This window comes from Diabrotica virgifera, chromosome 3 (genome assembly GCF_917563875.1).
Source record: "Diabrotica virgifera virgifera chromosome 3, PGI_DIABVI_V3a".
Taxonomy (NCBI): domain Eukaryota; kingdom Metazoa; phylum Arthropoda; class Insecta; order Coleoptera; family Chrysomelidae; genus Diabrotica; species Diabrotica virgifera.
In genome coordinates this window covers 100,053,438-100,067,800 of record NC_065445.1, presented here as the reverse complement: position 1 = coordinate 100,067,800, position 14,363 = coordinate 100,053,438, and the positions used below count along the sequence as shown (strand labels likewise).

The 14,363-nt window shown below is 29.4% G+C and overlaps 1 protein-coding gene across 2 annotated transcripts in view; it reads left to right on the top strand.

The window, feature by feature from the left end:
• The window catches only part of LOC114341305 (DNA-directed RNA polymerase I subunit RPA1), a 158,952-nt gene that overhangs the window by 101,271 nt on the left and 43,318 nt on the right, over positions 1-14,363 (top strand). For both annotated transcript variants that reach the window (XM_050645351.1, XM_050645353.1), the window contains exons 17-18: positions 12,404-12,568; positions 12,625-12,791. In XM_050645351.1, coding sequence (XP_050501308.1) covers positions 12,404-12,568; positions 12,625-12,791 — 332 coding nt within the window. The remainder of the gene's footprint in view (positions 1-12,403; positions 12,569-12,624; positions 12,792-14,363) is intronic.

Here is a 14,363-nt window from a genome sequence, read left to right as displayed (position 1 = left end):
TTTTGTTTAGTTTGGATTTTTACTTCGATGTTCAGAACAAGCAGCCTATGTTGTTGGCTTACTGTCTCACTAAATTTTACCTTGCAGTCCTTGCATGCACGTATGTCTTCTTTCCTTATCATGAAGTAGTATATTTGGGATTGCTATATATTTATGCATAATACTAAAAAACCTTCAGTCAGTCAGATACTCGCTTCAATTCTATAATGAAGAACAGTGCCATAACAAAGTGCGTGAAGGTTGGACTGCAACATTGCTCATACGTCATCATGCGATACGCAAATGAATAAGCGAAGAGCTGAGACATTTCTTGTTACATCATAAAACATTCAAAGTGCTTATTTCGGTTGTATTCAAATATATACGGGGTTGGAAACACGAGGAAGAGGCCTATGTTCAGCAGTGGACTTTTGAGGCTAGATGATGAATGCAAAACCTCTTTCACAAAAAATACTTTTATGTATGCAATAAAACCTCCTGATGTCATTACTAAAATACGACACGCTATATAAAAAACATTATAATACCTGGTGTCCACTAATATTTTCCCCCATTTTAACTGTCTATAACTTCTAAACGACTCAAGATAGAAATATGCGGTTTTCGCTGAAATGTTTTGTTTTAGTAAAAGTTTTGTTTGAATCGATTGATTTTTTATATCGCTTTTAAATAAAAAATGGCGGATTTTTGAAAAAAAACGTTGTTGACTTTTTTTATTGAAACACCCAGTATATTTTTTGTATATTAGTCGAGGAAATGAAGCATTTTGGATCGCAATTTTTTCATCCAGCATGGATTTACTTGAAATTTTCACAGAAGGTAGGGAATAGTCTAAGGATCATTTTCTATATCATGCCGCTGTACTCTAAAACCTTGGGGGTGGTTGCCACCCCATCTCGGGGGCGGGAATTTTTTATTACATTTTAACTATGTAAATCGATGTAAAAAGTGCTTATAAGAAAAAAATGTTTTTTACATTTTCTTCGTAAAACTAATATTTTTCGAGTTATTCGCGCTTGAAAGTAACAGTTTTTCAATGAAAAAATCGACTTTTTTAGAGGGTTTTTTGAGAATACCTCGAAAAATATGGATTTAATCAAAAAACTGTTGATATAAAAATTGTATCTTTTAGTAACGCAAACCAAATTATTTTTCTTTAATATCGCTAAGACCAATACAAACCGAGATACGGCATGTTAAAAGTTAGCTTTTTTCGTCAAATGCATAATTTGAAATATTCAAAGTAAAATAACGGAAATACTTTGCATTTTTCGAGAAAAACTTAAATAATCTTTTTTCAAGTATACAGTTAGGCCTTTCAAAAAAAAATAATAAAGAGTTTCTAGTCTGAAAAATAAGCGACTTATGATCAAAAAAAGGTTGGTACCTGCTTTTCTCTATGAAAAAATCAGTGAAAACAACCCCCTAACTACCCTCCTGATTAAAAATTGGTCTTCACCTTTCTGTAATTGCTTTTATATTTGTATTATCAATACAACCAAGAAGTATGACCTATTTAAATGGCCTAATTTTAGAAAAAATGGAGTTTAAAGAAAAATAATTTTTTTGGAATTTCCCATTTTTCACCTTTTACTTCAAAATATCTCCGAAAATACTGGAGATACGAAATAAATGATAGATTACCAAATTGTAGCTTCTTTAATAACTAAAATTCTCTTGTGCATAGATTTTCACTACAGTGAACAGTTAGCGAGATATAGCTGTTTAAAACCTATATTTACGAGCAAACACCCCCTTATTCGAGCCCTTTAAACCCACCCTAATTAAAAACTGAGGGATCTTACGGAATTTAGTTTACACAGTCTTATAACTCTTCAAAAGTCATACAAAGTCATTTGTGAAAAATCTTTTCACCGCCAAAAATGAAGGAGCTATGTTTATAAGACGAATTTTTTTTTTTCGAAAAATTCGGATAGTCCGCTTATGGATAATTTTCAATGTATATATAATACCACAGAACCGGTTCGTATACTAGAAGATGACTAAAAAACTATTTGTATTTGTACATATTTGTAAATTAGTATTTTGGTGCAAATAAATGTTTTTGTAATTCTTTAATTCTACTTTTTTTTCTGTATAGACCTATTAAAATATCTACTTATAAAAACTGTAATGTTATTAAGGGTGGTTTTTAAGGGTTGAAATATTATGATATTATATCCTAAAGTATAAAACAATCATTATTTAACCAATCAACACCAAATTTTACCCATATTAAAGTATACAATATTTTTATATAATTTTTGACAATAAGGGGTTGTTTACACCCCTAAAAATTATCAACGCCCTTAAGCATGATATAGAATATGAAGTACAGGGTGAGATGATCCTAATTTCAAATTTTTATGTAAATCGATGCAAGCCGAAATTATTCTTTTGGGATAAGTAAATTTTTTATATATAGCTCCAACAAGGGTGTTTTTAAGGGTTGAAATATTATGATAGTATATCTTAAAGCATAAAACATTCATTATGTAACTAATAAGAACCAAATGTTGACAATATTAAAGTTTAAAATGTTATTTTATAATTTTTACAACTAGGGGTAGTTTTCACCCTTACAAAACCAAAAGCGTACAACGGCTCAATATAGAAAATGAACTAGAGGGTGTAATGAGCCTAATCCCAAATTTTTGTACAAATCGATGCTGGACGAAAAAATTGCGAGGTTTTGCCATTTTTTCAGCTTCATTTCCTCGACTATATTGAAAGAACGGTCATTTACCTATCCAACGATATAAAGTTTTTTAAAATGGGTAGTCAAATGAATGAGCAATTATGTAATTTTTAAAATGAGAGTTGCAATGTGAAAATTACATAACACAATATCAATTTGCTTAGTTAAGTTCTTTAGCATTGATTATAGACACGGACTGTAATCCGTGTCTATAATCAATGTCTTTAGTTATGTGATATACACGTTGCAGCTCTCATTTTAAAAATTAATTACATTTGACAACCGATTTTAAAAAACTTTATATTGTTGGATAGTTGAATGACCGTTCTTTTAATTTTCAAAAAAAAATATACTGGGCGTTGCATTAAAAAAAAGTCAACAAAGTTTTTTTCAAAAATCCGCCATTTTTTTTCGTAATTGAAAGCGATATGAAAAACTCAATCCATTCAGACAAAACTTTTACTAAAATAAAACATATTTCTATCTTGAGCCGTTTAGAAGTTATAGGCAGCTAAAATGGGGGAAAATATAAGTAGACACCCGGTATAAAAATACACCTTCTTACTCAAGAATTAATAGAAAAGTATACTTTGTCCGATGTAAAAACTGCAAAAAACAAACTTATTTGGATAACATTGCCAGACTAGTATTTATATAAACATAGTTTCAAAAGTTATGCATCACCTAAAATTATGCTCATTTTCATAGTTGATTTTTTCGTGAACAGATTAAGGGATTCCGCTAATTTTTTTATTATTTTGGATTTTTCTTTGGTATTTACACAGTTGGGCAAAGGTTTACTCAAACTTCTTTTTTGAACTTATACCGGGTGGAAGAAAAGATATGTTTTTCTGATGTTAAGTTTGAGACACCCTGTAGGGAGGACAAGGTATAAGTGTGGGTATACATCGCAATCGTATTGTAGTCTTATGTTTTATGAACATTTTGTTTTTTGAACGTTCCTGATATCTTTAGAAACAAAGAAAATAAATATACAGATTTATTCTTTAACATCATAGCCCGATCAAAGAACAATCTGACCCCAAAAAAAAATAAAGGAAGGATTAAAACTTGGGAATGGGTAGTTAAAATTGTCTATTATTATATAAGAAATAGTTTACAATTCTTCATCCCCTCCATTTTACAAAAATGGAGGGGAATACCCCCTATCGAAGATGAAAAAAATATATTCAAAATAAGACCGGAATTGGATAGAATGACTAATTGTAAACAACTTTTCTTCTATAGAGTTTTTTCGCTAAGTCAATACTTTTCGAGTTATTTGCGAGTGAATATGTTCATGTTTAACAAAATAAAACATGTTTTTGGACATTTTTTCGGAGATAACTCAAAAAGTAAGTATTTTAGCGAAAAAAATATTCTTAGCAAAAATATAGCCCATAAAAAATTGAAAAAAATGGTGTATACATGAGGTCTGTAGACCCAGTAGAAGCAGAGTTGCAGCTAATGAAAAGTAGGTTATTCTTCGTCAAATTCCAAATCGAATATTTCAATGTGAAATAACCCAAAAACGGAGTACTTTTAGGGGAAAATTTATTTTGACTTTTTTAAAGTGTTTAAAAAAAAGTTTATTTTTGTTTTTTAAAAAAACTTGTAATGTTAAAAGTAAGTGAATTACGCTCAAAATATTGTTGGCCCCTTTTATTTTTTGGTAAAAAAATCTCGAAAATCACCCCCTAATTAGCATGACATATAAATTTTAACATTACCGCTTTACAAGTTACTTTGTCTATGTATTATTTATATGATCTGTAAATTTCATCGGTTCAAAGTGCTTCGTTTTAAAAAAGCTGTAGTTAAAATGGCTTGAACGAGTAACTAATCACGAGTTTAGGCAAATTTTGAACAGTCAGAGCATAACCAATTTTTGTCACAACAAAAATACAAAAAATCAAAAATATTCAGAAAAGAAAACGTACATTTTATTACTCTTTGAGATTTTTGGTATTCCTAATTGTTTTTGAGTTAATTCCATAAACAATTACGATTTTTTTTTCAAAATTAAAAAAAATGTTTTATTTTAAACCCAATTTTTTTCGAAACTGAGCACTTTGAACCAATGAAACTTATAGATAATAATATAAACAACACATAAGTAAAGTAACTTGTAAAGCGATAAAGATTAATTTTATTTGAGAAGCTAATTAAGGGGTGATTTTTGCCATTTTTTTACCAAAAAATAAAAGGGACCAACAATATTTTGAGCGTAACTCACTTACTTTAATGTTAGAACTTTTTTTAAAAAAACAAAAATAAACCTTTTTTTAAACACTTTAAAAAGTTGTAATGAATTTTCCCCAAAAAGTGCTCCGATTTTGGTTATTTCACATTGAAATATTCGATTTGGAATTTGACGAAAAGAAGAACCTACATTTCATTAGCTGCAACTCTGCTTCTACTGGGTCTGCAGACCTCACGCATACACCATTTTTTTTTAATTTTTTATAAGCTATATTTTTACTAGGAATATTTTTTTCGCTAAAATACTTACTTTTTGAGTTATCTCCGAAAAACCGTCCAAAAACATTTTTTTTTTTTTTGTTAACAATGAACACATTCACTCGCAAATACCTCGAAAAGTATTGACTTAGTAAAAAACCTCTATAGAACAAAAGTTACTTAGAATTAGTCATTTTATCCAATTCCGGACTTATTTTGAACGTATATTTTTTCACCCCCGAGAAAAAAACTTTCACCACGTATTTTCCAATTTTTGTAAAATCAAGGGGATGTAGAATTGTAAACTTTTTCTTATACAGGGTGTTCCGAAAAGATTGGTCATAAATTATACCACAGATTCTGGGGTCAAAAATAGGTTGATTGAACCTCACTTACCTATATACAATAGTGCACACAAAAAAAGTTACAGCCCTTTGAAGTTACAAAATGAAAATCGATTTTTTTTTCATATATCGAAAACTCTTAGAGATTTTTTAATGAAAATGGACATGTGACATTCTTATGGCAGCAACATCTTAAAAAAAAATTAAAATGAAATTTGTGCACCCCATAAAAATTTTATGGGGGTTTTGTTCCTTTAAACCCCCCAAACTTTTGTGTACGTTCCAATTAATTCATTATTGTGGCACCATTAGTTAAAAACAATCTTTTTAAAACTTTTTTGCCTCTTAGTACTTTTTCGATAAGCCAGTGTTTATCGAGATATTTTGAATATTTTTCGAATCCACCACATATTTGTATATGGTTAAGTACGATTATTAGCCCAGTAAATGAACGGGAAATTCGGCGATACCGTGTAATTTTCAGGGGCAACTCAGAAATTGTATGAATATTTGGATTTAGGTTCTACTTACACTCCACTTCAAAGTTGAATTTGTGCCGTTGGTTGCTTTTACTTGGGGGGTGACAGTCACCCCTTCTCGGGGGTGAAAAAACATACGTTCAAGATAAGACCGGAAATGAATAAATTGACTGATTTTAAGCAACTTTTGTTCTATAGAGTTTTTTACGTAAGTCAATACTTTTCGAGTTATTTGCCATTGAAAATGTTGATTTTTAGACAAAATAAACTACGTTTTCAGACGGTTTTTCGCAAATAACTGAAAAAGTAAATATTTTATCGAAAAAAATATCCTTAGCAAAAGTGTAGCTTATAAAAAACCCAAAAAAATGGTGTATCAGTATAGTCTACCTATCCAATAAAAACAAAGTTGTAGCTCATGAAAAATACGTTCTTATTCGTCTAATTCCAAATCGAATATTTCAAGGTGAAATCACCGAAAAATTAAGCACTTTTCGGGAAAAATCCATTTAACCTTTTTTAAAGTGTTTATAAAAAGCTTTGTTTTAATTGTTAACAAAAGTTTTAGCATTAAAAATAAGCGAGTTACGCTCAAAATAAAGTTGGTCCTCTTTTTTTTATAAAAAATCATGAAAATCTCGCCGTGTTTAGCTCCCCAAATAAAATTAATCGCTACCGCTTTAAAAACAATTTACTTACCTATCTATTTTTTTATATGATATGTCAGTCTCACTGGTTTAAAGTGTTTATTTTTGAAAGGGTTATAATTGAGAAAGCTTGAATGGGCCACTAATCACGAGTGTATGCAAATTTTGAACAGCCATATCTTAACCAATTTTTGTCTTACGGAGAAACAAAATGAAACTAGCATATTTATAATAGCAAAACCTATATTTTTTTACTCTTTAAGATTTTTCTTATCACTAATACTTTTTAAGTTATTTTGAAAAAATGAAATTTTTCAAAAATTTTTAGAAAATTTTTTTTAATATAAAACCAAATTTTTTCAAAAATAAGCAATGGACTGGGATAGTGTGACGTCAAAACGTCAAAATTTTTCCAAACACGTTGTGTCTGGGTATACGCTAACGTGTACGCAAATAAAAAAGTTAGGTAGAATTAAACGTCATAACAAATATTTTTCTATCAAACAAACACTAAACATATCAAAATAGCGTGTATCAAAATATACAGTCACTGTCCACGCTAAATAGTCACTAGCTTGATGAAGTTTAACTTTTTTATTTGCGTACATTTTAGCGTGTACCTAGACACAACGTGTTTGGAAAACTTTTTTTGACGTTTTGACGTCACGACTATCACGGTCTATTCAAACCAATCAAACTTACAGATCATATAAACAATACACATACAGTTAAAATAGATGGTAAAGCCAAACGATTAATTTCATTTAGGGTGCTAAATAGAGGGAGGTTTTCACGATTTTTTTTTACCAAAAAAGGGGCCAACTTTTTTTAGTGTAACTCGTTTATTTTTGATGCTCTAAACTTGTGTAAAAAACAAGTAATAAGCTTTTTTTCGATACTTTAAAATTGTTAATGAGGTTTTCCCGAAAAACCCTTCTTTGTTCGGAGATTTCGCGTTGAATTATTCGATTTGGAATTAGACGAATAAGAACGTATTTTTCATGAGCTACAACTTTGCTTCTGCTCAATTTGTAGACTTTACTGGTAAACCATTTTTTCGTTTTTTTATAGGCTACACTTTTGCTAAAAATATTTTTTCGATAAAATATTTACTTTTTGAGTTATTTGGGAAAAACGGTCTGAAAACGTAGTTTTTTGTCGAAAAATCAACATTTTAAATCGCGAATAACTCGAAAAGTATTGACTTACGTAAAAAACTTTATAGAACCAAAGGTGCTTAAAATAAGTCAATTTATCCATTTCCGACCTTATTTTAAAAACGCGTTTTTCACCCCCGGAGAAGGGGTAAATGTCACTCCCCAAGTAAAAGCAACCAACGGCACAAATTCAACTTTGAAGTGGAGGGTAAGTAGAACCTAAATCCAAATTTTCATGCAATTCGGAGTTGCCCCTGGAAATTACACTCCAAAACGGTCATTTATTGGGCTATATAGAGACCTGTTAATAATCTGAAAATTTATTTATAATTTACATTTTTAGGTGTATTTTGAAAAAGAAGCCACATCTCGATAAAAGGTGACTTATCAAAAAAAGACATAAGAGGCAAAAAAGTTTTAAAATCACTGTGTTTAATTAATGGTACCACAATAATAGTTTAATTGGAACGTACACATACATTTGGGGGGTTTAAAGGAACAAAACCCCCATAAAAATTGTATGTACATATACTAAAAAAGAACCTGCATCTCGATAAAAACTGGCTTATCGAAAAAATATTAAGAGGCAAAAAAGTTTTCAAAATGTTGTGTTTAACTAATGGTACCACAATAATGAATTAATTGGAACGTACACAAAAGTTTGGGGGTTTAAGGGAACAAAACCCCCATAAAATTTTTATGGGGTAGACAAATTTCACTATAATTTGATTTTAAGATGTTCCTGCCATAAGAATGAGACATGTCCATTTTCAATAAAAAATCTCTAATAGTTTTCGATATATTGAAAAAAATCGATTTTCATTTTGTAACTTCAAAGGGCTGTAACTTTTTTTAAGATCACATTTGTACTAAGGTAAGTTAGGTTAAATCGAACTATTTTTGATACCAGAATGTGTGGTATAATTTATGACCATTCTTTTCGGGACACCCTGTATAATAATAGACAATTTCAACTACCTATTCCCAAAATTTCATCCTTCCTTTATTTTTTTGGAGGTTTTCGTAAAATTTTGCGTTCCCTGATCGGGTATGACGTGTTTTAACTGAAACAATAAAAAATGACAGTTAACAAACCTTTAAAAACAGAAAGACGCTAAACGTTAACAATTATTTTCGACACCTTAAGACTTACTTGTCGACCACGTGAGCGTATGCATAGCTCAACATAAGAGAGACGAGATTGTTTAATGGAGGCTCTGTGATGTTTGGAAGTGGAATTTCCTTGAGAGTAAGTACGGATTTAGTGTATACGTGGAGGTTCTTTAAATAGCGAGAGGTCCATTGCAAAGATTTTCTTTCTTTGAACGCTCTGTTCCATTCGCACTTGATATATGAAATAATTTCATCTTCTTGGTTTGATAAGACATGCCCTCCTCACGTATCGGATGTCGCCAGTTAAAAACAAATAATAATTTCGATATATACCTTTGTACAGGGTTGGCAGGTTTAAACCAACATGCTTAAAACCTTGGTTTAAACCCAGGTTTAAACCAACTGGTTTTTTATGTTTTTTATTAAAAAACCAGTTAGTTTAAATCTGGTTTTTTATTTCTATTTTTTTTACGGAGCCTCCAAACTGGTGTGTTTATTTGAAGTTTTTACTACAGCTGCCGCAAATGAAGAAAATTAAGATAAATAATTTCTATTTTTTTAATTTTGGACTTAGTTATTTTGAATATTATAACGTTTGATTATGTTTTTTCGTTATATTAATTTTGTGTGTGTGTAAATAAAAATAAAAGTTGTTTTAATCATTTTTTTATTGTTTATTAGGTAATTTTATAAAATAAATTCATTTTTAAAGTTTTTAGACTTATACCTACTTTGGTTTTCCAAAAAAACCTGGTTTTTTTGGTTTTTTCGAGAAAGCCTTGGTTTTCGCCAACCCTGCCTTTGTACCATTTCCTTTCTACAGGATGTATCAAACTTTTGTTTCAGTTAAAACACATGTTAAAGAATAAAACCGTCTATTTTTTGTTTCTAAAGATATCAGAGACATTTACAAAACAAAATGTTTACAAAATATAAGACTACAATACGATTTTGATGCATACTCACATTTGTACCTCGTCCTCCCCCCTACAGGGTGTCTCAAACTTAACATAAGAAAAGCATGTATTTTCTTCCACCCGGTATAAGTACAAAAAATAAGTTTGAGTAAACCTTTGCCCAACTGTGTAAATATAAAAGAAAAATCTAAAATAATAAAAAAGAAATTAGCGGAATCCGTTAATCTGTTCATGAAAAAATCAACTATGAAAATGAGCATAATTTTAGGTAATGCATAACTTTTGAAACTATCTGTATACATACACGATGATCCGTGAGAAGATAGAAACTTAACCACAGGGACTACTCTTTTCAGGACTTGAATCCAGTAATCCCGTTCTTGATTAAATTAAATTTCCAAAGAGCTTTCAATTCGACAATGGAATACATGGAAAGCAGTAAACATTTTCATTTGAGGGAGAGTACGTTAACCAATCTCTTTTAATTTTTGTTACACTGATATTATTTCGAAAAACCATACATTGTGTAAAAAATCTTGTAATGCCTTCAAAATTTCTTTTTGATGCTGAAAAACTTCCATCAAGATTTTTACATTCTGAAGAACCTTTCCCAATCCAAAATTTCCATATTTCTTCGTTTGATATTCCATGATCATATGCTGTTTCCGAATTCTGGGCCGACTTTACCTTTAACTTCAATTTCTTCAACTTCTTAGCTTAGTTTCGGTTTCTGGTCCTTTTCTTGAACTGGAATACAACTGTCATTGTATGTTTTTTCATCTTCTTTAGTTACGGAAGTTTTGTTTCACTCAGCTTTTTTTATTTCATCACGTGCATTTTCATTGGTTGCAGCTTCACTAGCTATGGATTTCCGTGTGAAACCTAGTTATGGTATTGCGCGATATTTTAAGTTTTCAACATATATGATTTATAGTTTTTAATTAATTCTAATTATTATTTTTTCATTTTGGGTCCTACGAGGCCCCCTTTGGGGCCAAGGCCCCTAGGCAACTGCCTACTTTGCCTAATGGTTAATCCGGCACTGGAAGCAGTAGCTCTCGAGATTTGGAATGATATTGATCAAGACCAAATAGCAAACCTCATTTGGAATATAAAAGTACATACTCTTTTATTATCGAACACAGCTAATGAATCAAAAACAAAATGTTAAAGCCTAAGGCTACAAACGAGTTTTAATTTCAGCATCTTGTGAATTGTAGAATATTCCACAGGGTGTTCCGAACTTTTAGAAAAAAAAACACAGTACGATTGTTACACCCGATATACAATGACATTTACCTGTCTAGCAACAACATTATTACAGCGATATTCTTAAAGAATAAGGCTATAACATATTAAAAAATTACTCAAATCGGACGATAGGTTTATGGTATTCGAGACATCAAAAATGTTCCAATTTAAATATGGTGCGTTAATATATTTTAATGTTCTGAAGCTATTTCCTTGTTGCATTTTTATAATCAACTATTTATAATGGGAAATAAGCCACAATTTTACCAAAAAAGATTTTATTAACGTTTCGAAGCCCAAATCGGGTTTCGTTGTCAAAATACAAAATACTACTAAAATAAACAAAAGTTTTGTTGCTAAGTAAAAAAATTCTTCTAATAATTTATTTAATCTGACTCATTTATATTGGCAATTCAGACGTATATTATACAATTTAAAGTAGAAGACTTTAAAATGATATCGTCAATATTTATGAGTTGCATTCCTGGGACGACTTTACTAAAAAATAGTTCATTCGATTACATGAAATCAATCCCAACTCAAGAATATCCGTTACAAAAAAATATCATAGCATGTGATCTTTCTTTAAAAAGACAACCAAATGCAACGATGACAGTAAAATTCTCGCGTTAGAGATTCCATAGTAAATCACGAGGGAAAACCAGGAAAAAACCTCGTGATACTATCCCGACATCGTAAGTACTTGGTCTTACATTTAATTTACTTTCAAAAAACTAATACCAAATTCTGACTTTAATATGTTTAAATTATAAATAATATTAATAATACATAGATATACAATAAGTAATACTAAAATATAAAATTTGTACTAACTCGATATGTTATTGACTTACTAATCGTGGTATTTTCTTTCTATTGACTTCCTCTTTCAGTATGGGTAACCACATCCTACTGCATTCTACCCAGGAATTTGCGGCACAATTGGCTTCATTTAGCATAATTAGAGCCGCTTAAATTATTAATTATATTTCTTAAGTTAGTAGGATAAAATTATTATATTCTATATTAAAAAATTTTATAATCTATAATTCTAATATTAACAATTAGATATATATTTAAAATTAAAAACAAGTATAAATAAATAAATATTAATAAATAATTAATTTCAATTTATTTATTATTTAAATTATTATATTATTTAAATAAAAAAATTTTTGGTAAAATTGTGACTTATTTCCCATTATAAATAGTTGATTATAATATATTTTAGTATTGTATATCTCAGTGTCTGATCTATCTTACTACAGAATTAATATTTTTATTCCTTGTTATATAGTTCAACTTCCTTTTACAAAATACGGATTGTTTAATTTTAGTTTTTGTATGGAGAGGATGGAATGGATATTTCAAAAGCTCAGTTCTTCAATGAAAAACAGATGAGCTTCTTGGCCGAAAATATCAAGGTGTTGGGTAATTCTGATACGCTTAAACAGTTGAAGAATGAAGAAGATCAAGAGGCTGTAAAAGAACATGGAAAAGCGGTAAAAGAATGAAAATAATTCTAATTTATTTTATACATTATATGATAATATTTTAGGTAAAAGAATGGAAGAAACATCATGGGAATCCATTAAATCACAGAAGGAATAGTCCATTTTCCCTGTTTGCTAAATATGTTCAAAATAGGACTGGAGATAACAACCTTTTAACCAAGGAGAAGTTAATGAAACTTTGGTATGAAATGGACAAGGACATAAAAACAAAGTAAAATTTTAATTATAAACATATAACATATAGTATTTCCTAACTCATTGTTTATATTATAGCTTGCAACAAAATCGGAAAAGTATAAATATATAAGTAAATACTAATATACTTACTTTTCTAGTATAATGAACTAAAAGTAATGTTTTTCATATATGTATAGTCCAAGCTGTGGGTGAAAAATAGGTCGGTTTCAGGATATAATTCAGGAATTTTTGAAACCTATCAGGTGTTGTAAAGGACGATGCCAGGAATAACTTATACTAAAATGTAACCAAAAATTTTGTGCGGTTTTATTTAACAAGATTTGTTAAATTTGCAATTTTTAAAGATTTTTAATTCTGCAGCTTAGGATATTCATTTTAGAGAAAAACTTTTAAATGGAAAATTGTAGTAAATTAAAAAACCTACAATTTGAGCTATGGCAAGTTTAATTTCGTTAATACGTTATTGCAAAACAGCCTGCGAAAGGTCCAAAATGGCCGTTTTTTGCAATTGCCTTATTTATTGTAAAAATAACTTTTATGCATGTTTAAGGCTTTAAAATGAAGATCCTTCAATACTAAACATAATAACAAAGTTCTAGCTAATGAAAAATAGGTTCATATCCGTCAAATTTCAAAGTGAATTATTTCAACGTGAAATAACCAAAACATCATGCACTTTTTGGAGAAAAATCATTACAACTTTTTTAAAGTGTTTAAAAAAATATGTATATGTTTTTAAAAAAAGTTTATAGCATCAAAAGTAAGCAAGTTACGCTGAAAATAAGGTTTATCTCTTTTTTTTTTGGTCAAAAAACTCTGGAAAGTCACCCCCTAATTACCATCTTAAATCAAATTGATCATTACCGCTTCACAAATTACTTTGCTCATGTATTATTTATATGATCTGTAGGTATCATCGGTTCAATGGGCTTATTTAAAAAAAATGCTTTTAAAGTAAATCTGTTTTAATTTTTAATTTTGAAAAAAATGTTTTTTTTAAATAACTTAAAATTTATTAGTGTGACCAAAAGTCACAAAGAGTAAAAAAATGTTTTTTTTTAAATAACTTAAAATTTATTAGTGTGACCAAAAGTCACAAAGAGTAAAAAAATGTAGTTTTTGCTGTTATGAATATTTTGGATTTTTTGCTTTTTTTTGCAAGGCAAAAATTTGTTAAGATATGGCTGTTCTAAATTTGCATACACTCGTGATTATTGACTAGTTCAAGTCCTTTTAACTACAGTCCCTTTAAAAATAAGAACTTTGAACCGATGAAACTTACAGACATAATCGACACATACACGAGTAAAACAACATTGAAGTAAAATGGATTAATTTCATTTTTGATGCTAATTAGGGGGTGAATTTCCCGAGTTTTTTTACCAAAAAAAGAGATCAACTTAATTTTCAGCGTAACTTGCTTACTTTTGATGCTATAAACTTTTTTAAAAAACAGATATACATATTTTTTTAAACGCTTTAAAAAACTTGTAATGATTTTTCTCCAAAAAGTGCATGATTTTTTGGTTATTTCACGTTGAAATAATTCACTTTGAAATTTGACTAATATGAACCTATTTTTCAT